At 54.9% G+C, this 22,711-nt stretch overlaps 1 protein-coding gene, 1 long non-coding RNA gene and 1 pseudogene across 8 annotated transcripts; 1 reads left to right on the top strand and 2 right to left on the bottom strand.

The window, feature by feature from the left end:
• Positions 1 to 1,541: 1,541 nt before the first annotated feature.
• On the bottom strand, positions 1,542 to 6,733 carry LOC307115881. Its single transcript, XR_013815140.1, has 3 exons — positions 6,646 to 6,733; positions 3,585 to 3,676; positions 1,542 to 2,396 (listed from the first exon to the last, which is right to left on the bottom strand). It is a non-coding gene; the product is annotated as an uncharacterized lncRNA (long non-coding RNA).
• LOC307115880 (protein C19orf12 homolog) lies at positions 6,308 to 14,322 on the top strand. Of its 6 annotated transcripts, XM_079799376.1 has the most exons (5): positions 6,536 to 6,572; positions 8,497 to 8,606; positions 9,042 to 9,217; positions 10,214 to 10,461; positions 13,414 to 14,322. In XM_079799376.1, the coding sequence occupies exons 3-5, from the start codon at positions 9,058 to 9,060 to the stop codon at positions 13,480 to 13,482; spliced, it is 477 nt and encodes a 158-aa protein (XP_079655502.1). In that variant the 5' UTR covers positions 6,536 to 6,572; positions 8,497 to 8,606; positions 9,042 to 9,057; the 3' UTR covers positions 13,483 to 14,322. The 6 variants fall into 6 exon arrangements, with proteins under 6 accessions (XP_079655498.1, XP_079655499.1, XP_079655502.1 ...); XM_079799372.1 differs by lacking the exon at positions 8,497 to 8,606 and having other exon boundaries at positions 6,308 to 6,572; positions 13,414 to 14,317; XM_079799377.1 differs by lacking the exons at positions 6,536 to 6,572; positions 8,497 to 8,606 and adding an exon at positions 6,594 to 6,837.
• A 1,465-nt stretch (positions 14,323 to 15,787) lies between these two features.
• LOC307092452 lies at positions 15,788 to 21,362 on the bottom strand (annotated as a pseudogene). Its single transcript has 2 exons — positions 20,700 to 21,362; positions 15,788 to 16,536 (listed from the first exon to the last, which is right to left on the bottom strand). The product of its transcript is annotated as an uncharacterized misc_RNA (transcript).
• Between the last annotated feature and the right edge of the window lie 1,349 nt (positions 21,363 to 22,711).

The following is a 22,711-nucleotide window of genomic DNA, read 5'->3' as shown; positions in this document are numbered from 1 at the left end:
GCTTTCGGGGCCCTGGGGGAGCCGGCTCTGCTTCCCCGTCCCGGCTCCAGGGACCACCTTGCAAACCAGCTACCCTGGCCCCCTCTGTTTCTCAGGCTCTGCTTTTGGGAAAGGCCCAGTTAGCCAGTGTCTCCACGCTCCGACTTCCCTGGAAACAACCGAGTGGAGCCCGGCAGGCGGGGCGCAGGGGCTGAGCGGCGACCTATGAACCCGGAGGTCAGGGTTCAATTCCCGGTCAGGGCACAGGCCCGGGTGTCGGGCTCCATCCCCAGTGTGGGGCGTGCAGGAGGCAGCCGGTCCATGGTTCTCTCTCATCGTGGCTGTTTCTCTCTCTCCCTCTCCCTTCCTCTCTGACATCAATAAAAAATATTTTAAAAACCAACAACCTGAAGCAGAGGCGTGGGCTGTCTGCCTGTGTCAGCCTCCCCGTGGTGAGAACACGGCGTGGGGAAGGCCCCGGTGTTTACCCTGCAGCCCCGGGTTGGGGAACCGGCAGCCAGCCTTGCGATTCCCTGTCACCGCAGGGGACACCAATGCCGCAGCGGGGCACCCACTGAACGCCGTCGCCGCAGCAGAGACAGGGGAGACCTGGGCCGCCACGGGCAGTGCCCACCAGGCGAGACGCTGGGTGTGTGAAGACAGACAGAGCTGCCGCCGGGCCTGGGCTCTGGATTTCCCGGCCTCCAGCTCCCCCTGGTGGCAGCTTCCGTGCCGGCCCCGCGCAGCAGCAGAGCCTGGATCCTGCCTTGGGGCAAACCCGCTGGTGCTCCCGGGAGAGGAGAGGTTTCTGTCAGGGCCTTCCTCCCAGGAGACGTCCTCAGGCCTCTGCATCCTCGGAGGGTAGCTGCGCCCCCTCGGCGTTTGGAAGAAGGCAGCGTGTTTAATGCCTGGTTTCCCCTCCAGCAAACCATCGCGGCGCGTCTGTGTGGTCTGTGGGAGGCAGCAGGCAGCCCGGCCGGCCGGCGTGGCTCAGGGGTTGAGCGCCAACCTAGGAACCATGAGGTCCCGGTTCGATTCCCGGGTTGCAGGCTCGATCCCCAGTGGGGGGGCGTGCAGGAGGCAGCCAGTCCATGATTCTCTCTCATCACTGATGTATCTCGTTCTCCCTCTAAAATAAATAAAAACACATTTTTTTTTTAAAAAAAGGCAGCAGGCTGAGCCCAGGTTTGCATGGGCGCGCTCACTCCCACAGATGGCCGCGAAGGAGGGGGTCAGCAGGGGGTCAGGCCAGTGTCCAAATGGGGGTGTGCAGGGGGGACACACGCCACCCTGTGCCTCCGCCCCACTCAGCCCCTGGTCCCCCCTGCTCAGGGACAGACGTGGGGACACGCCTGTTCTAGTGATTTCGGTGCAAAGTGGCGTGCATGGACCGACCCGCCACCTAAAAGAAACGCCGCCGTGGCCTCGATCGAGCTGAGCTGCTCAGCGTGGGCGGGTGAGGTTTCAGACTGGTCACATGGGGTCACTCGACTGAGAAGGCGACCGGTTTTTTGTTCTGTTTTTTAAAATATATTTTATTGATGTCAGAGAGGAAGGGAGAGGGAGAGAGAGAAACATCAGTGATGAGAGAGAATCATGGATCAGCCGCCTCCTGCATGCGCCCTACTGGGGATCGAGCCTGCAACTCGGGCCTGTGTCCTGACCAGGAATCCAACCTGAGACCCTTCAGTCCCTGGGCCGACACTCTAACCACTGAGCAACCGGCTGGGGCTTCACCAATCTTAGTAGACAGTTGTGCAGCCCTCTGGACTGAATTGCTTGCCCCCAAACCCACATGCTGGAACCCCAACATCACTGCTCCCCGCGCACAGAGGAGAGGGGGCGGCCGCCCGCAAGCCCAGGAGGCGGCCTCGGGAGGCGCTCACCACGGCCCGCCCCTCGACCTTGGCCTAGGCCTCCAGAGCCCCGAGGGACGAGGGACGGTGTCTGTGGTGTGAGCCCCCACAGGGCAGGGCGTGTGCTGGGCCTGCGCTGGCTGATGCAGGCGGGTAGGCAGGGAATCATCTAGACTGGTGCCAACAGCAAGCAGCACGCGGGGGTGGCTCAGCCCCAGCACGTGCGAAGCAAAGGAAACACTCCCACTGAACTAAAGCCCTAACAGACCACAGTCCCACACCCCCACAGGGACCCCCCAACCCCAGAGGAGCGGCCCGCCCCCAGCAGCTGGAAAGAACCCTCCGGAATCACAGCAGCGGCTCCGTGATGTCCTGTATGAGACCTCACATGGCAGACACGGCCACACAGCGAAAGCCCATTGGCCCGGCACGGCGTTATGCGGGAAACGGGGCGATTACAGACATACTCCCGTGAGAATGGCATGTTCCACGCCACCACGGACACGGCTCTTCTCCGACGGAGACCAAGTCTTCCCGGCGCGGCGGGCTCTCCCGCGGGACCTGAGAAGGAAGACGGGCGGATTTTTACAAAGAGTTTCCTTGGTAGCAGCCTGGCCGTGCGGGGCCCCTCGGGGCCACCTGTGACCTGGCTCCGGGCCCCACACTTTATTTGCAATCTCAAATCTAACAGTAGATTATCTATAATAATAAAAGCGTAATATGCTAATTAGACCAGACATCCTTCCGGACAAAGCTGAGGCTTCGAGGGAAGCCCAGGTCCCGGGTGCCAGAGGGAAGCTGGTGCCGGCAGCCGGGGGAAGGAAGGCCTACTCTGGCACAAATTTCATGCATCGGGCCTCTAGTACAAATATAATTGATTTCAGAGAGGAAGGGAGAGAGAGAGAAACATCAATGATCAGAGAGAATCATGGACCGGCTGCCTCCTGCACGCCCCCCACTGGGGATCGAGACTGCAGCCCAGGCCTGTGCCCTGACCGGGAATCCAGCCATGACCTCCTGGTTCCTAGGTCAACACTCAACCACTGAGCCATTTCAGCCAGGCAACAGCAGATTTAGAAGTAGGGCATCACTGTATTCTCTCAACAAATGGATTTCAGAGTGAATCTCAGTTCTATAGAGTTGCTTTTGTGAATTCTAACTTAGAATTTCTGGCTTTTAAAAATTATTATTATTATTATTTTAAATATATTTTAAAATTGATTTCAGAGAGAAAGAGAGAGGGAGAGATAGAAAGATCAATGATGATCGGCTGCCTCCTGCATGCCCCACACTGGGGATCGAGCCTGCAACCCAGGCATGTGCCCTTGACCAGGAATTGAACCGTGACCTCCTGGTTCATAGGTCGACGCTCAACCACTAAGCCATACCAGCCAGGGCATAACATCTCAGTTTTCAGTTTCCAAAATGATGTGAAGTTCTCTCGTGCGCTCTAGTTAAGAGGTAATGGGGGAGGGTGTGTGTGTGTGTGGGGGGGGGGGGGGGGTGGCCTGTGCCTGGAGTTTCTCCCGAAAGAGCCGTGTGAGGAAGGGGCTGGCTCGCTCAGCCTCTGGGGGAGCGGGGTGGGGGTGAGGGTGGGGGTTCTGGCCTCAGGAGACCCCATCTGAGTTCTGGCTCCAGCTGGCTCTGTGAACACAGCCTCGCCCTCAGGGGCATTGTGGGGCTGGGGAATGGGGTGCAGTGTGGGGGTGTGGGGTCGGCCTCCTGGCCCTCTGGGTGCCTGCCGCTCACCTGGGGCTTTACTGACGCTGTTCCTCTCACAGCCTGCGATGTGAGCGAGAGCAGTTATTTCTATTTCTTCTTTTTGTTTGGTTAATCCTCACCTGAGGACATTTTTCCGTTGATTTTAGAGGGAGTGGCAGGGAGGGGGGGAGACAGAGAGAGAAACATCAATGTGAGAGAGACACATGGGTTGCCTCTTTCTGCGCCCTGACCAGGACGAGGGATCCAGCCTGCAACCGAGATACGTGTCCTTGACCAGATTCAAACCCAGGACCCTTCAGTCCACAGGTCGAGGCTCTATCCACTGAGCCACACTGGACAGGACAACCAGAACCATTTAGAACCTCCCCGCACGGCCTCCTGGGGTCTCCCGGACAGTCCCGGGGGAACCAGCTCTATCACGGCCCTTTCCCAATGAGGAAACCGAGGCACGGGGAAACGGAATGACTCCACCCGGGCCGGCCTCAGGGCTGTGCGCATCGCTGTGCTCTGGGGACCCCACGCGGGAGGCCCCGCCGCCACGGGGAGGGTGCGGTACCCGTGTCACCGCGTTTCGTGGCCTCAGACCTGACGGGCCGAAGGTGTGCGTGATTCTCACCGCTCTCCTTCCCGCTCTCCTTCCCCAGAACCCACCTAGAAGCCTCTTCCCCTCCTGGTCCCCCTCCCAGTCTCCAGGGAAGGAGTGAGCCGCCGTGATTTCATGGGCCGCCAGGGGGCGCTGCCCGCAGAGAAAGGGAACCTCCTCCAGGCCCAAGCCTGGGCTCCCCTCTCCTCCCCACCCCGGAGCTGGGCTCTCCCTAACCTGGGCTGGGGCGCAGCCTCAGTCACCCCAACTCAAGCTAAAGCTCCCCGTTAGGGGTACAACGGGTTTGGCCCTGCCGCCAGGGGAGCCCTGGCTAACGCTTCCGGCCTCCCTGCAGGGGGACAGGGGAGCGGGGAGGGGAGCACGGGTAACTAAGGTATACGTGATGACGGGACAGGTTCGGGGATGGAAACACGTCTGGAGCGCTGGGCAGCATCCGCCCGCAGTTGGCTCTGCTGCCCCGGGCACTGAGAGTGGAAAGGAGGGGGAGGAACAGAGAGAAACGTGGATGTGAGAGAGACACATCGACTGGTTGCTGCCCGCATGTGCCCTGACCCGGGAGGAGCCTGCAACCCAGGTACAGGCCCATGACCAGAATCAAACCTGGGATCATTCAGTCCACAGGCCACTGAGCCAAGCCGGCCAGGGCTCTGTGTTCACACACACACACACACACACACACACACACACACTCTATTATATCAGAGCGGGGGCAGCAGGGAACCTCCAGAGCTGACAGATGTACTGATGGCCTTGATGGTGCTGATGGTTTCATGGGTGTGTACTTGCCCCAGATTTATCGAGTTTTAGATATTGAATATGAACAGCTTTCTGTGTGCTGATCACAGCTCGATAAAGTGGTTGAAACTGTACACAGCTGTGCAGCCGGGCGTCACTGACGATGGGGATACACTCCGGGAAACGCGTCGTCGGGCAGTTCTGTGGTTGTGCACACGCCCTGGAGTGCACTGTCTCTCCCGGGCCACACGCCTGCACAGCGTGTCAGTGTGCTGACCACCGCAGGCAACCGCAGCACGGTGGGAAGTGTTTGTGGGTCTACACCCACCAGCACACAGAACAAGTCAAGTAAAACTACGATGTAAAGGTTAAAAGGGCAGGGCCAGGGTGCAAGTTATGCTGTTACATTGTTGCTGGCATCACTGGGTGGTTAGTTATGTTGTTACATTGTTGCTGGCATCACTGGGTGGTTAGTTATGCTGTCACATTGTTGCTGACATCACTGGGTGGTTAGTTTTGTTACATTGTTCTGGCATCACTGGGTGGTTAGTTAAGCTGTTACATTGTTGCTGACATCACTGGGTGGTTAGTTATGTTGTGACATTGTTGCTGGCATCACTGGGAGGTTAGTTATGTTGTTACATTGTTGCTGACATCACTGTGTAGTTAGTTGTTACATTGTTGCTGATATCACTGTGTAATTAGTTGTTACATTGTTGCTGACATGTACTGTGTAGTTAGGCCTAAACCAGCTCGAACTGAACAGGTGCAGACATCGTTTTCCTGTCATGATTCCCTAAGCCGAACAATGGAACCGCTATTCACTCAGCACTTAGGTGGTATTTCCCCTCCTGGTCCCCCTTCCGCTTCTCCTTGGAAGGAGAGAGCCGCCGTGATTTCATGGGCCGCCAGGGGGCGCTGCCCGCAGAGAAACCGAACCTCTTCCAGGCCCAAGCGTGGGCTCCCCTCTCCTCCCCACCCCCGGAGCTGGGCTGGAACGCGTGTCCGCTGGTGCAGATGACCTTACAAGCAATCTCTAACTTGGGGACTTGGGGATCTGCGGGGCCCTGTTACCCCACACTCCTCAGGCCCTTTGCACCCTCCCGGCTCCCCATCAGCTTGGTCCTGGAGCCCTAGGAGTGAAGCTGCCCTTGGCCTTTCCAGGTCCCCTCTCTCCCAACCTCCGCCCCACCCCACCCCCGCCCCCAGGCCTGAGGCCCGGCTATTAGACTCTGGCCTGTCAGTCACCAAACACTAACTTAGCCCCTTCCTCCCAGGCCCTGTGCTCTGGCTCGTGGGCTGGGGAGGAGGTGGGTCCCTAGACCCGAGGCCCACAGAGCCCAAGGGAGACAGGGGCTCCGTGTGGGGCGGGGTGAAGGGCAGGGGTGCCCTTGGGGCCACACAGCAGACCCGGGGGCCGGGCCGGGTCGGAGGGGCGCACGCCCTGCCCGGAGTCCTCCCGAGAGGTTGGTGACCAGGGACCCGAGCGCAGTGGCTGCGGCCTGAGGACCCGGTCCCGCTGCTCCGTGTTCCATGGCGACCCGGAAGGTCCCCGCGCCCGAGCCGGAAGGCGGGAGGGCGGGGCCTGCGCGCGGAGCTCACGGTCTGGGTGACCCTCGGGCGCGCGGCCCGAGTCCCCGGGAGGCGGCGGGTGACCGCGCGCCGGCCTCCAGCAGGTGAGCGCCCGCGGGCGGGGCCGGAAGGGGCGGCCGGGGAGAGGCGCGCGAGTCCGGGGCCCGCGGGGCTGACCTGCACTGGCGGGCGGACCCGGGCGGTTCATTCATTTTCCGGATGGAGACGTGGAGCGCGGAGCGTGCGGTCGGCCCGGAGGAAGCGGAAGCGCGAACGAGGGTGGCCCCGGGCGCCTGACCCCGGCCGCACCCAGCGCCCCGCGGGGACCCGGTGCCAGGCCCGTCACTCGCCGCACCAGCCAGGGAAGGGGTGTGTGTGACCTCCCGCAGGGAGCCGGTGCCCCAGGTACCTGTGTCCCTGCCCCGTCACCCGTGTGCGGGGTGTGTCCTGCCGCCGGGCCGGGCGCGCGTCGGGGCGGGTGTTACGGGCGCGGTGGAGTCCTGGCGGCACCTGCGAACGTGCGCGCACCTGGCCAGCCCGCGGGAGGAGGCTCTGAGCGAGGGGTTAGGGGTGACCCGGGAGGTGTGTCAGCGGTGTAGGAGGGGGTGCGTTTTGGCCGGGCCTGGTAGCTTCTTGAGTCTTTAAAAAAGAGAGTTGGAAGAGCATGGCCAGGCCGGGCGCAGCGCTGCTCCGGCCTCGGTTGCCGGGGAAGGCAGGTCCTTGCGGCCGGCCCTCTGACTTTTCGGCAGGGACGGGCTCCGAGGGGCATGTGCCATCTCCCGATTTAAACGCCAGCAACTGTTCCCCTAGAAAGAAAAGGCCTTCCAAAGGGGAGCAACAGGCACGGGTCTGCGATGAATAAAAATAGCTCTCGGGGAGTCACTGCTCCCGGCAGAACCCCAAATCGTGTTGCGATGAGGGGCCCAGGGCAGGGGGCGTTTCCGAGCCGGGAGGGGAACTGAGTCCCGGGAAGGAACACGAGTCCCAGTCCGCTGGTGCAGATGACCTGACCCCGTGGCCTGAGTCTCCGCCGAGTTTTCATTTTCAGCCCCTGGTCCTCCGCCAGGAGGCAGACTGCTTTCTTGTTATCTCTGCACACAGTTCTCTGGGCCACAGGGGAGTCAGGAGGGGTTTGGGGGACCAGGACTCTGGGGAGTGGAGCGGGCCCAGGCCTCCCCACCCCCAACCTGCCAGCCCCAGGCCCTGCAGGGCCCGCCCTCCGCTGCCTCAAACCCCACCTGGCAGACAGACTGGTCTGGCGTCTGGCCGATGCTGTTTCCCAATTTCTGACTCGAGGACGGAGTCAGGGACGCCGGGTCCGGCTGGAGACCCCCTGGGCTCCTGTGAAGGCAGCGTCCCCCCCACCAGGCTGCTGGGCTGACATGACCTTCAGTGAGCTGTGCCCTTGGAGGACCCATGATTTGGGGAATGTCAGAGGGCCCAGCCGGCGTGGCTCAGAGCTTGAGGGTCCACCCATGAACCAGGTCACGGTTCCATTCCTGTCAGGGCACAGGCCCGGGTTGTGGGATTGATCCCCAGTGGGGTCGTGCAGGAGCCGGCGCAGGGGACCTCAGCTCTCCTGGGCCTGCGAGAAGTTCCGAAACCCTGCCTGTGGGTGGGGCAGATCCGGGATTTGATCTGAGAACTCCCCGTTTTCCCCCGGGACCAGGAGGACAGTTGCACATTGGAGACGGGTCCGGATTGCCCGTGGTTTAAAAAAAGCCCTCATCAACCCACAGACATGGAGCAAGGGGCTGCCCTGTGGCCTCCTGGGCCTCAGCAGCTGTCAGCATGCGTCATCTCTTGGAGGGGGAGGGAGAGGGAGAGGGAGAGGGAGGTGCCTGCTTGGCTTGGCTGCAGCTCAAGCTGGAAATAGCTCCGCTTTGATTTTATTTCCCAGCCCCGCCAGGCGGGGGCGCTCCATCCCCCGGACCCTGGGCAGAGCCCGCCCCGCCCTGCCATGTCCCACCTGCCAGCTGGGCAAACAGCCTTCTGACCCCAGAGACTTGCTGTCATCTTGTTCCAAAGGTCAGGTTCTGCTCCGTAGGATCCACGTGTCCTTGGGTCTCTGGGATTGTTTGAACCTTTTCTCCTCTGGCTGGTGCGTCTTCCTGCCGCAGCCCGGCCCACGAGTAGAGGTGGGTTGCCTTTTACAGCGGTTGCTTTTTTCTTCTTCTTTTTTTCTCTTTTCCTTGATTTCAGAGAGTAAAGGAGAGGGAGGGGGAGAGAGAGAGAGATATCAGTGATGAGAGAATCATCGATGGGCTGCCTCCTGCATGCCCCTCACTGAGGATGGAGCCCACAACCCGGGCCTGTGCCCTGATGGGAATTTGAACCCTGACCTCCTGGGTCATAGGTCGATGCTCAATCACTGAGCCATGCTGGCCGGGCCTGTTTGCTTATTGACTACCGGCCACCCCGCTTTCTCCGTGACAGAGGACTGGTCACCTGACGGTGCTGTCCTCTCGCCCACGGCAGAGCTGGGGTCCTCCGGGAGCAGGGTCCGCCCTGGACACTGGGAAGAGCGAGCTTCGGGTGGGAACACTGACGCGTGGGAACCCTCCCTCCCGCAGGCCGGCGGGGCACGCGATGCCCCTGATGGTGGAGGACGCCATGAAGCTGCTGTGCTCCCTCTCGGAGGCGAGGAAGATGAAGGCGGCCGTCAAGCACGCGGGGCGGGGCGCCCTGGTCACCGGCGCCGTGGCGTTTGTCGGGGGCCTGGTCGGGGGCCCGCCGGGACTGGCCGTTGGTGAGTGCAGGGCCCCGCGGGTGGGGGATGAAGCCTCGGGTCCACAGGGGCCTCACAGGAGCCGGCGACCCGCGGGAGGGGCTGGGAGCTGAGTCTGAGACACGGCCTTTGTGGACAGACGTGTCCGGGGAACACACGTGTCGTGTCTCAGAAGCGCAGGCGCCCCTCCTGTGGGGCCGTGCATGCGGACTGGAGGGCGCCCTGCGCGAGGGGTGTGCCCTGTGCCCCTGGGTAGGCCCGTTCCTGTCTTATTGCAGGGACAGGGGGAGCTGGGAACAGGCCTCTGGCCGCTCACGGTAGCTGTTCAGAGAGCGCCCGCCCCCCTCTCCACCCCGCCCCCCCCCCCCCGCCCCCGTCCCCAGTCTGTGCAGGAGAAGCCGCCCACGGTCTCCCACAATGCACCTGCCCCTGGTCACACCCCTCCTCCCATCTGGGGACCAGTCTGTGGTGATGAGGGAGGTTTGGCCGCTTCCCATGGTCCCTTGGAGGTCAAGTGAGTTGCTCCCTCTAGTCTGAGAGCAGGGGGATTCCTTGGTGACCCCAACCACGGGCTGTGACCCAGACCACGAACTGAGAACCAGACCACGGGCTGTGACCCGGACTACAGCTGTGACTCGGACCACGGGCTGTGACCCCGACCACGGACTGTGACCCAGACCACGGGCTGTGACACGGACCACGGGCTGTGACTTGGACCACGGACTGTGACCCGGACCACAGGCTGTGACCCGGACCACGGGCTGTGACTCGGACCACGGCTGTGACCCAGACCACGGGCTGTGACCCGGACCACGGGCTGTGACCCGGACCACGGGCTGTGACTCGGACCACGGCTGTGACCCAAACCACGGGCTGTGACCCGGACCACAGCTGTGGCCCGGACCACGGGCTGTGGCCCGAGCCATGGGCTGCCACCTGAATCCTGTTACGAGCTCCCAGCGAGCTCTGAGGCCGGCATTGTGAACAGCCTGACTAACCGAACCTCCTCTCCCCCAGGGGGCGCCGTCGGGGGGCTCTTAGGGGCCTGGATGACGAGCGGGCAGTTTAAGCCGGTCCCCCAGATCCTCATGGAGCTGCCGCCCGCCGAGCAAGAGAAGCTGCTCAGCCAGGTCACGGCCATCGTCAGGCACCTGGAGTGGACGGACGCCGTGCAGCTCACCATGCTGGTCATGGGCAGCGAGGCCCTGCAGGAGCGGCTGCTGGCGCTGCTCGTGGGCTACGTCACCAAGGAGCTGCAGGCCGAGGTGCAGTACGGCGACTAGGCTCGGGGGCACCTAACTCGGGGGGCACCTAACTCAGGGGGCACCTAACTTGGTGGGCGCCTGGGGGCCATGTGCTGGGTCCTGGTCTGGGCAATACTGATGAAGATGACGTGGGCACGGCCCGTGGGCAGCTGCCGAGCAGAGGCGCCTGTGGCTGCCCCGGGGACAGGCTCTGCGTCCCGCTCCTGACACGGAGGGCGGAGGGGTCAGCCGCTCGGCTGTGAAGGTGACTCTGTCCGGGCCCCCCTGGCGGGACTGGGGCCCCTCCAGGCCCTGCTGGAGTCATGCGGCCCCTGAGAGCACCCCCTGCCCCCCCAGTCCCTTCCGAGGGGCCTCATGGTGAGGAGTGGGGGGCACCAAGGGCACCGGTCCAGCGGCCCGGCCTCACCCCTCTGGGTCCGCTGGGGGAGTCGCTGCGGCAGGAAGAGCTGTGCTCCTGGTGACCTGGTGGACCAGGACGACCCCTGAGAAGAGACCGCCCTAAAGTCCCACACTGTCCTGCCTCCAGAACCGCAGGCCCGTCTGCGACCCCACACGGTTCTGAACAGTCTTTGCCCTCCGATTCCTGAAATGATCGCTAACCCGGGAGGCGTGCACCCCCACCGCCAGGGACAAAGGGAAGGCCTGGGGCTGGGGACTTTAAATGTGGAAGGAAGCTGGGGATTCCCTGCCTGAGGCCGCCTTTCCAGCCTCCCTGTGTCACCAGGGGGCGCTGCTCCACCTCCCTGGTAGTCTGTATGTGTGTGTGTGTGTGTGTGTGTGTGTGTGTGTGTGTGTGTGAGTGTGTGTCTGTGTGTGAGTGTGTGTGTGCATAGGGGGTGCCCTCCTGCCCAGGATGTAAGAGCCCCCACTCCATGTGCACAGAAACCTGGAGGGTGGATGGAACCTGGGGCTTCAGGAAGAACAGAGTCTTTGGTCTCAGACGTTGCCCTCCAGCTGCCTGGGCCCAGGGTGGCCGCCTGCCTTGATCACGTCTGTGCTGCTCGGGGGCTGGGCAGGGCGGCCCATCTGGATGCTTCTCCTCAGACAAGGTGACCGGGGTTACTCACGTGGGGTCGTCCTCTGCCAGGCACAGGGGCACAGGGGTCAGAGGTCCCACACCACTGAAGCTCCCCCTCCTTGGCCGGCCTGCCTTTCCCCTGAGAAACAGCCTGGGGAGGAGATGCGCCCCCCCTGACCCCAAGGGCTGGAGGCCCCACCCCTGACCCCGGGGGCTGGAGGCCCCATGCCAGGCTGAGCCCTCACCCATGACGAGCCGGGTCCTGGGAGGCTGGCAGTGGGCTTTGGGCCCCAGAGCCCCCCTCGGGGCTGAAGGTACTTACCCGGCTCCCCTCAGGCCTGCTCAGCCCCTGGGCTTATTTCCTTGTAAAAACCTTCACTTTGTTATTTTTGAAGAGGCCACCCCAGGCTGGTCCACAATCAGGTACAAGCATAAGAGGACTTCCTCCTCGGCTGCCCCTGCCCCGCCCCTCTTGTCAATCAAGGTTGTGTGCATCCACTCGGTTTAACCATGGTCTTTGAAAAGGATTCGTTTCCCTTTATTTTTCAATGCTGATTGCCAAAAACTTGGAAAAACGCAGACGTGTATCTATACTAATAAAAGGGTAGTGTGCTAATTAGACTGGGAGACCTTCCAGGAGACCTTCCGGATGTTCTTCTAGACAAAGCCATGGTGGTGGGACTGAGGTAGAGGCAGTTAGAGGCCAAGAGGGGAAGGCAGTAGTGGGTGATCAGGCCAGGATGGGTTGGCAGTTGTGGGTGATCAGGCTGGTGGGGGCGGGGCCATTGGGGATGTCGCTGAAGAGGAAGAAAGGGCGCGGCTGGGCCTTCCGGTGGCACTCCTTGGTCAGCACGCCCTCGCCCAGCAGCACGGCCGGGCAGTGCCAGCGGCTGCCCCGGCGCTCGGAAGCAGCTCTCCACCTGGGCGATGCGCTGGGGGTTGATCTCCGTGTTGGCCAGGTGCTCCACCATCGTCGTGGGCTGTGGAGGGCGCACAGGGTGTCAGGGGGCAGCACACTGCCCACCCACCTCCACCACCCTCCATGCCCAGAGGCCGAGCCTTAGACAAGGAGTCACTGGGAGGCGAGGGGTACCCAGGGAGGGCCATGGGGAGCCAGCAGTGGGGAGGCAGCTGGGAGGATGGTGACATGGAGAGCATCCTAGGGTCAGAGAACAGCAAGGATCACGTCAGCTCACTCCTATGTGGCATCTAAGGAACAAAAAAGGATGGCCTGGTGGGCGTGGCTCCATGGCTGAGCATCGACCTGTGGACCAGGAGACCACAGTTCGATTCTGGGTCATGGCCCTTGCTGGGTTTGTGGGCTCGATCCCCAGTAGGAGGCATGCAGGTGGCAGCCGATCCATGGTTCTCTCTCATCATTGATGTTTCTATCTCTCTCTCCCTCTCCCTTCCTCTGTGAAATCAATAAAAATATATTTTAAAGAAATAAACTGATGAACAAAATAGATCCAGAGACACAGAATCATAGAACAGACTGTTGAACCTCAGAGGAAGGTGGAGGAGGATAAGTGGGAGAAAGGAGATCAACCAAGGACCGTGTATGCATCTATGCATAACCCATGGACACAGACTATAGGGTGGGGAGGGCTTGGGATGGGGAGGGCCTAGGTGGGGAGCAGGGGGCGGGCTAGAGGGGGTCAATGGGGAAAAAAGGGGGACATATGTAATACTTTCAACAAAAAAGATTTAAAAAAAGAAAGACCAGGACAGCACACTGTCCCTGTGGGCGGCGGGGACCCCGGGAGCCTGGGCAGATGGGGTGGGACACAGCTCCACGCCGTCCACCGCCTGCCTCCCTCGCTCAGATCTCAGCTCCATGCGAGCAGGAGCCTTTTCTTGTTCATGGCTGTAGCCATACTGTTTTAGAATACACGGACAAGTTTATCACCATACTGGAACTTTACATCCTTCAGATGGTGTTTCTCGGAAGTTTGCTCAACTCTATATTTTGGATACAGCAGAAGCGACAAGTAAAAGATTAGCACTGCCAGAAAACCAGGTCTGCTCAGAACGACTCATGATCAACATCAACAACCCCATGCATGAAATAAATGAATTAACAAATTCGTACAAGATGCTACATGAGGTAGAAAAGGAAGCCCAATCTGAAGCAGCAGCAAAAGGTATTGCTCCCATGGAAGTAATAATGGTGATTAAATATGATGATAACAGTGACGCAGGTAGATACAATTCTCCCCATGTAACCGAGGTTGCTGTCATATTCAGAAATGAAGATGGAGAATCTCCTTTTGAAAGGGACTTGCTCATTCATTGTAAACCAGATCCCAATAATTCAAATTCCACTAAAATGAAACAAATCAGTATCCTGTTTCCTACATTAGATGCAATAACATATCCTATTCTTTTTCCACCTGGTGAAAAGGCTGGGGAACAGATATTGCATTAAGACTCAGAGACGACAGTGTAATCAACAATAATACTAGACAAAATGTAAGGACATGAGTCACACAAATGCAATATTATGGATTTCACCTCCCCGTCTGGGACACATTCAATCCTATTTTAAATGCAGGAAAGTTAACTCCACAGTTTATTGTGGATTCATATTTTAAAAATGGAGTCCAATTGGATAAATTTCATTAAAATAAACCAATCTAAGTTGAGAGTTGAAAAATACAGTGGTTTGATGGATTACCTCAAATCTAGATCTGAAAATGACAATGTGCCGATTGGTAAAATGATAATACTTCCATCACCTTTCGAGGGTAGTCCCAGATATATGCAGCAGTGATATCAGGATGCTATGGCAATTGTAACGAAGTATGGCAAGCCCGATTTATTCATAACCATGACATGCAACCCCAAATGGGCAGATATTACAAACAATTTAAAATGCTGGCAAAAAGTTGAAAACAGACCTGACTTGGTAGCCAGAGTTTTTAATATTAAGCTGAATGCTCTTTTAAATGATATATGTAAATTCCATTTATTTGGCAAAGTAATAGCTAAAATTCATGTCATTGAATTTCAGAAACGTGGACTGCATCACGCTCACATATTGATATTAGATAGTGAGTCTAAATTACGAACGGAAGATGACATTGACCGTATAGTTAAGGCAGAAATTCCGGATGAAGACCGTGTCCTTGACTTTTTCAAATTGTAAAATCAAATATGTTACATGGACCATGTGGAATACAAAATCCAAATAGTCCATGTATGGAAAATGTTCAAAGGGATACCCGAAAGAATTTCAAAATGTGACCATGGGAAATATTGATGGATATCCCAAATACAAACAAAGATCGGGTAGCACCATGTCTATTGGAAATAAAGTTGTCGAGAATACTTGGATTGTCCCTTATAACCCATATTTGTGCCTCAAATATAACTGTCATATAAATGTTGAAGTCTGTGCATCAATTAAAAGTATAAAATATTTATTTAAATACATATATAAAGGGCACAATTGTGCAAATATTCACATTTCTGAAAAAAATATTATCAATCGTGACGAAGTACAGGACTTCATTGACTCCAGGCATGTGAGTGCTCCTGAGGCTGTTTGGAGACTTTTTGCAATGCGAATGCATGACCCATCTCATGCAATCACAGGGTTAGCTATTCATTTGCCAAATGATCAGAATTTGTATTTTTATGCTGAAGTTTTGGACAGGGCTAAAAGGCATAACTCAACTTTGATGGTTTGGTTCTTATTGAATAGAGAAGATTCTGATGCATGTAATTATTATTAATGGGAGATTCCACAGCATTATGTGTTTAATAATTCTTTGTGGACAAAACGCCAAAAGGGTGGGAATAAAGTATTGGGTAGACTGTTCACTGTGAGCTTTAGAGAACCAGAACGATATTACCTTAGACTTTTGCTTCTGCATGTAAAAGGTGCGATAAGTTTTGAGGATCTGTGAACTGTAGGAGGTGTAACTTATGATACATTTCGTGAAGCTGTAAAACACCGAGGATTATTACTTGACGACATTATCTGGAAAGATAGCTTGATGATGCAATCATCCTTAATATGCCCAAACAACTACAGCAACTTTTTGCATATATATGTGTGTTTGGATGTCCTGCTGCTGCAGACAAATTATGGGATGAGAATAAATCTCATTTTATTGAAGATTTCTGTTGGAAATTACACCGAAGAGAAGGTGCCTATGTAAATTGTGAAATGCATGCCCTTAATGAAATTCAGGAGGTATTCACATTGCATGGAATGAAATGTTCACATTCAATCTTCCGGACTATCCTTTATTAATGAATGCAAATACATGTGATCAATCGTACGAGCGACAACAGGCAGAGGTTTTGATAAATTCTCTGAATGATGAACAGTTGGCAGCCTTTCAGACTATAACTTCAGCCATCAAAGATCAAACTGTACACCCCAAATGCACGAATTTCATGCACCAGGCCACTAGTAGTAAGAATAATTAGAGCAATGATTCCTGGATCTGTTTAGAAAATCTCTTCAGTTGGTGATGATTCAAGAGGCGTGGGATATCCTGGATATCTTGAAACTGGAGGTTTGCTGCCATAAAAGTAGAAACCCTTCAGGCATTCAAATGCAACCTCATCTTTGTAGAAAATTTTTCTTTCATTTCTGACAATGGTTTTCCATATTTGAGTACTGGCGGTTCACACTGTACCACTTTACATTGAGGACGGTCACTATTCCATTGCCAGGCGCAGAACAAGTAAGCTTGCTCTCTCCAACAAATGAATACTCCTGAGGTCCACCTGAAGGGTCACAAGTATAACTCACTACTTCATTAAATTCAAACACAAACCTCCAGCTATTCGTGTGTTTTCCATTATCTATTTTTTCAGGTGCTTCACACAAAATCTCCATAGCTGCTATAAAAGTGAACGTCTTTATCAAATTGAAAGCCCGTCTGTGGTTCATATTGTTCATATAGTTCACCATTAGGAACGTTGGGGGTTGGACATTGTCTTTTGTAACAAGCTTCATCAATAGGGTACCATGAGTTATTTTTCTCACAAAAGGTGTTGAAGCCATAAAAAAAAAAAAAAAGGAATAAACATATCCTGGCCTAGATTCATAAAATATTTTCTCCCAGGTGACCATGAAGATGGAGGGGTGCCCTTAAAGTGCATAGATTGATACACTGGTGGTTTCCCACAGTCACCTTCTCTAGTTCGGTTCCGGGCGCACGCCCTCTCCAGGTTCCTACAAAAGGCGGTGGGTTACTGGAGCACTAGGGTCACCAAAGTGATCCCCACGAAACACCCAGAAGGAAAGGGACCCCCGGAGGGTAGGGTGGGGGGGGGGGAGGTGGCCTGCGTGGCTCCCAAGACCAGGTCATTTTCCAGGAGGTCAGCGGGAATCCTCCCAACTTTCTTTTTACTTATGGTGTCTTACTAATGGTGAGATTTAATGCTTGAATAATAACTTTTAGTTTACTTTGTAAATAGTAGTGGAAGAGATTTTAAAATTTCCCCCTTTTAGGCTTAAATTTACTTTCAAACAGTATTCCTTTTGGCTAGTGCTCACTTTCATATGTAATCAAATTTTACTTCGGACTTTGTTAGAACCAATTGCTCATAAAATATTGGCTTATCATATAAATGAGTTTATATGAGACCTTGATTATATTGTGAATAGCTAACTTATTAAGTAATTAAAGTGGGCACCTTTATTGAAAAAGCCAAGTAAGTAAACTTATACACTTGATTTATGAAGTACAAATGCCGCCCCACCCCCCAGCCAATCTGAAGAGCAGGCTGGGTGGGGGTTTGAGGCATTATGTATGCTCCTGTCTTTAAATGTCGCTGCTGCCTGCCAAGCTTAGAGGCTGACACCTCTATCACATTTAAACATATATGTAGAACACAGTTCTTAATTTTTATTTAATAAAGCTTCCCACGCGATTTCAAGTATATTAGATCGGCCTCATTTACTTTAAAAATATTTCTTTTAAGAAGAGAGAATGAATCCTTGAATCATTCCAGGGCCCTTGAAATGTCCCAAAGCTATCTCTGGTTAAAGTACTGAAATTTAACTTGGAAAGACTATCAAATATACATAACCTAAAGATTATATTACATACCTTTTGTAATTATTCTAAAAGACATCAATTAAGTTTAAACTGGTTTTAATATTAAAGATTTGGTTCAGACCATAGAATTAATCCTCTTTTTTAATCATGCCAATAAAATATTATATCCTAGGTTGAAATTTTACCACACGTAGTACACATAAAGACTACACTATATTTTGAACTACTCATTTTTCAATGAAAATGCAAAAATAATTTTTCTTAAAAATGAATTTCCATACTTCATGCATTCTACTATCACAACTATATAATTGCTCCCAACTTAGTTTGAACTTTTAACTCTTAGAAGCCTCAACTTTTAGGCAGCAAGTCAAATACTTACATTTCTCAGATTAGAAATAAATTTATATTTTAAGGACATATTTTAAATAAAATACAAGGCATATCAATTAATAGATTTAAATATATCCTTTAGAATTTTCATATGAGGCAAACTCAGATTAATATTTCAGTATCCTGTTATTTCAAAATACCTAGATATTTAATAATTTTTATTATTTAACTCAGCAAATTCCAAAGCTTTAAGTTACCAAAGACGTTGGAAAACTATGTTTAGTCATATATACGAGGTAATTACTACTGAAAAGATTTTTTACCATATACTCTTCATTTTAGTTATATATATTTTGCCTTAACAACTTTGAGATTTTAAAGCCAATTATTATTACCCAAGGCATTTTCCTTGGCAAATTCTGTAACAGAGATAACTCACTGGCTTTCAGTGGCTTTAATGTTAAAATATTTTATTTTATTTTATTTTTCTTTATAAAAACAGGAGTGCCCTCAGGACCTGGGAGGCAACCTTGGAATGAGGTCTATTATTATTCAAGAACTATCCATGATTATAGAAACACTAATCTTTTAAAAAATATATATATATATATTTTTGATTTTTTACAGAGAGGAAGGGAGAGGGATAGAGAGTTAGAAACATCGGTGGGAGAGAAACATCAATTCAGCTGCCTCCTGCACACTCTCTACTGGGGATGTGCCCACAACCAAGGTACATGCCCTTGACCAGAATCGAACCTGGGACCCTTCAGTCCGCAGACTGACGCTCTATCCACTGAGCAAAACTGGCTAGGGTGAGGAAACACTCATCTTATTGCCCAAACACAGCCTGTATATTTTCCTTGTGTCATTTTTGCCATCTTCCAAGGAACAACAGTCTCGAGCCTATTCTATAGCATCTGTGAAGGGATGGGACTTAGGCCAAGAGGACACCCAAAATCGGGTGGGGAGCCTCCCCCTTGAACTAGCCTTTTTCTCTTCAAGGGTAGAAAAGTCCCAGACGCATCCCTAAATTGTGAGAAAGTCTCATTTATCCAAATTTCCAATGACGGACTGGGAAATAAAAACATGGTGAAACTGAGACTTATAAGAACGCTCCCGAGAGAGGACGTCCATTTTACAGGATCACCAAGGGACCTAGTAATCACTGGGCTGGGGCCTTTCTTAGTTACCTCCCTTTTCTAGGGAATTTTCCTAGGACCTGTGTTATCGGCCACGTGTACCGCTCATATTCCTTCTCCCCACCCCCACATTCTGTTTGCTCTGGGGAAATTTAGTAATAGCCTGGCCATCTACTGTTTCTTTTCTATGAAGATAAATTAAAGGCATGCTTAATAGACTAACAATAAACACGTTAAACCAAACAAAGAAGACAGATAAGACAACAATCAACAGACACTCATATATATGATATTTATAAGCGTGCATAACACATAGACAAGACTTAATAAATCAGAGTTCTTTTCATGGATCTTTCAGATGTTTTACATTGCCTGGGACTTACAGCCAGATGCGGCCTAGATCTCAGCCTGCTATTCACAGATCTTATCCTATTCTGCTCTCCACAGCACTAACTGGCATCTAAAGCCGTTTTAGCTAAAATCTGCCAGTCCCGACGCATCATATGGTAATTTTCAGACAAAGCATTAAGGAGTCCTTTTGTGAAAGGACTGTTAGCCCCATTTTCTCCAGCTGGTAATCTTTCCCACACTAGAGGCGGAGGATCGGGGCCTTAGGTGTTACAGACTTTTGATCCCCAATACAAAGTGGGCATAATGCAGTTCGAACAAGAGCCCACCTAGTTAAAGATGACAAGGGCACTCACTTTCCTTGAGCCTGATTTAAGAGAGTACCTTTATCCTTGAGCATGCAAGCTAAAAATTTACAATGATGTTTTTGCCTTTTACTCAAATTCTTCCCATGATAGCCTGGCTGAATCAAAATGTTGCCCGTCCACTAACTGTCGAGACTCCGAAGCTGGCACGAGCTTCATGTGCGGTGAACGTCCCACCTTTCTGGGGAATTTCCACATTTCCTTTTTCACTTCGTTTTTATCTCAGGCAAATCTTCTCCTACAGAGAAGATTTTGGGCACCAAAATGCCGCAACGTTTTGCGGCAGGGTTCAGGATCTGAAGGAGGGGCCGATGCACAAATGAAAATGCTAGACAAGAAATATGAAATCAGGAGGCATGGGGCCAGGTGGGACCTCTCTCTTGGAGAGGCACACCAAAACCTGGGCTTATCTGCTTCTCATTCCGTGTTAGATACACATCCTGCCCCCAGTAAACGTTGGCAAACAGCAGACACACCGTCTCTAAGGGCAGTAAATATCAGTAAAGGACAGTAAGGTCCAGTAAACATTTACTTTGAGGTTATCAGGTCAGGAAATTGCTTCGAGCCACCATTATCTCAACACAGCCCTGCTAATGCCCAAGGTCCATCAGCCTTCCACATTCCTTAGTGCTCTCTTATCACAGTATTGGGAAAGGGGTGGCTTCCTGCTGGTAAGGTTTCTGTACTGGAAGTTAGTCCTAACCGGACACATGGCTTCCCTGGGCACAGGAGGATGAGGACCGGGAGGCACCAACCCCCAACACCTGGACACAGTGCGGGGCGGGAGGCCTGGGCAGGCTACGGCCCCAGCCTGGTGGGCAACGCTGCTCGGGGAGCCACATGCCCAGCCCGACGGAACCCAGCTGACCGGCAGGCGGGCACCAGCAAGGGGGTGGGCAGGCCTGGTTCCCGGAGCCCCATGGTCCCTGGGGGAGGTCTGGTCGCGGGTCACGTGCCGTGGATCACGGCCTCGGAGAAGCAGGACCCGCTCTGTCCCAGGAGGCGCCCGGACCTGCCCCTCGGGCAGCACAGCTCTCGGCTGAGCAATGGCCTTCGGCCCCAGGAGGGTGAGTGTGGGGTTTGCTGCCTGGAAAGAGAACAACCTGAAGTGGACAGAGACCCCAATGTCCGGAGGAGGGTGCTGGGGGTGCCTCTCCCACCGCCGCCCACCAGCCAGGGCGGGGTCCTGGGGCGCCGGGCAGCTTCGGGGACTCTGCGCCTTCTGGAGCAGGAGGGTGTGCAGGCGGATGCAGGGTGACTGGGCCTTCCCGCAGCCCGAGGCCCGCAGCTGCCGCCGTACGCACTCCTCGATGTGGCGGATCCACTCCTGGCGCTCCGTGGCCGAGGCGGCCGACACCACGAAGGACTTGCGGGCCGTGCGGATCAGCCAGCGGTTGCGGGCCTGCAGCGTCTCGGGCAGCGGCTCCAGCGTCACCTCCTCCAACGGGATGACGCGCTGGGCGCGGTAGCGGCGCCCGCTGAGCACGATGCTGCCGTAGACCAGGATGTCGCTGAAGAGGAAGAAGGCTCGCGGCTGGGCCTTCTTGCGGCACTCCTTGGTCAGCACGCCCTCGCCCAGCAGCACGCGGCCCGGCAGCGCCAGTGGCTGCCCCGACACCCCGAAGCAGCTCTCCACCTGGGCGATGCGCCGGCGGGTGATCTCCATGTTGGCCATGTTGTGGAGCAAATGCGAGTGAACGACCACTGGAGTCCAGACCAAATTAAAATTTAGGGAGCCTTTATTAGCGGACTGGTGTCTGCTCTGCCTTTCTCCACACAGGGAGTCCAGAGAGCAGCCCTGACCCTTTGTGCAGGACTGCTTTTAAGCACATTTACCACATCTTGTTTTTGCAGAGCAAGCAATTTAAGACAAAACAGTTTTTCTTAACTAATGTCAGGGTCATATTCTTGATGACCATGTTATTTACAGGGTCATCCTGTTCTTCAGAAAGCTGACAGTGTTCTATCTTGCAAGGCTACTTTGTGATTCAAGGCTAAGTCCACTAGGAGGAAGCATGCTCAAAAATTTCTACTCTCTAACAGCCTAGTGCTCCACCATCGTGGTGGGCAGTGGGGGGCGCACAGGGCATCAGGGGGCGGCACCCGGGAGGGACCACACTGCCCACCCACCTCCACCCCCTCTGTGCCCAGAGGCCCGGCCTTAGACAAGGCGTCACTGGGCGGCCAGGGGTCCCCGGGGAGGGGCGTGGGGAGCCAGGGATGGGGAGGCAGCAGGGAGGATGGTGACATGGAGAGCATCCTGGGGTCAGAGAACAAGGATCACGTGACTCACTCCTATGTGGCATCTAAGGGACAAAATAAACGTATGGCCCGGTGGGCGTGGCTCCGTGGCTGAGCGACGACCTGTGGACAAGGAGGTCGCAGGGTGTTTTTGGGTCAGGACTCGGGGTCCCCCGTTGGGCCCCCTGTGGGAAGCGGGGGCTGGTGCACCGCACAAGGGGCTCAGGCCTAGTCCCTGAGCGCTGGCCTCCCGCCCGCAGCTCCTCCTGCAGGAGCGGCTGTTCCAGGCGGCGGACCAGGCGTGTGCCGCACGCAGACCTCGCTGGTGCTCGGACAGCCCTGCTGGGACCATCGCTGAGCCTGCCGGGTGCCCTGGCGACAAGCCGACGGCACCCCACGGCCTTTAGGCTGAGCTGGGCCCTGGGATGGAGGCGGGGGCTCCTGGGAGGGGCTCAGGGAGCAGCGGAGGGGACACGCCAGGCAGTGACCTGGTCCCCACAGCGAGGACCCGGGAGGGCGTGAGACGGCGGGGCTCGCACGTGGGGTGTTGTCTGCGGCTGCACCTGCCCTGACCTCGTGGGTCAGCAGGACGGACACCAAGCGCTGAGGAGCCCGGGGGCGGGCCCAGTGGTTGGGCGTCATCCTATGTATGACCCAGGAGGTCAGGGTCCGATTCCCGGTCAGGGCACAGGCTCGGGATGGGGGCTGGATCCCCAGTGTGCGGCGTGCAGGAGGCAGCCGGTCCATGATTCTCTCTCATCAATGACCTCTCTCTCTCTCTCT

The sequence above is a fragment of the Cnephaeus nilssonii genome (genome assembly GCF_951640355.1).
Source record: "Cnephaeus nilssonii genome assembly, chromosome: 20".
Lineage (NCBI taxonomy): Eukaryota > Metazoa > Chordata > Mammalia > Chiroptera > Vespertilionidae > Cnephaeus > Cnephaeus nilssonii.
The sequence above is the reverse complement of the archived record's forward strand: the minus strand, read 5'-3'. Positions and strand labels throughout refer to the sequence as shown.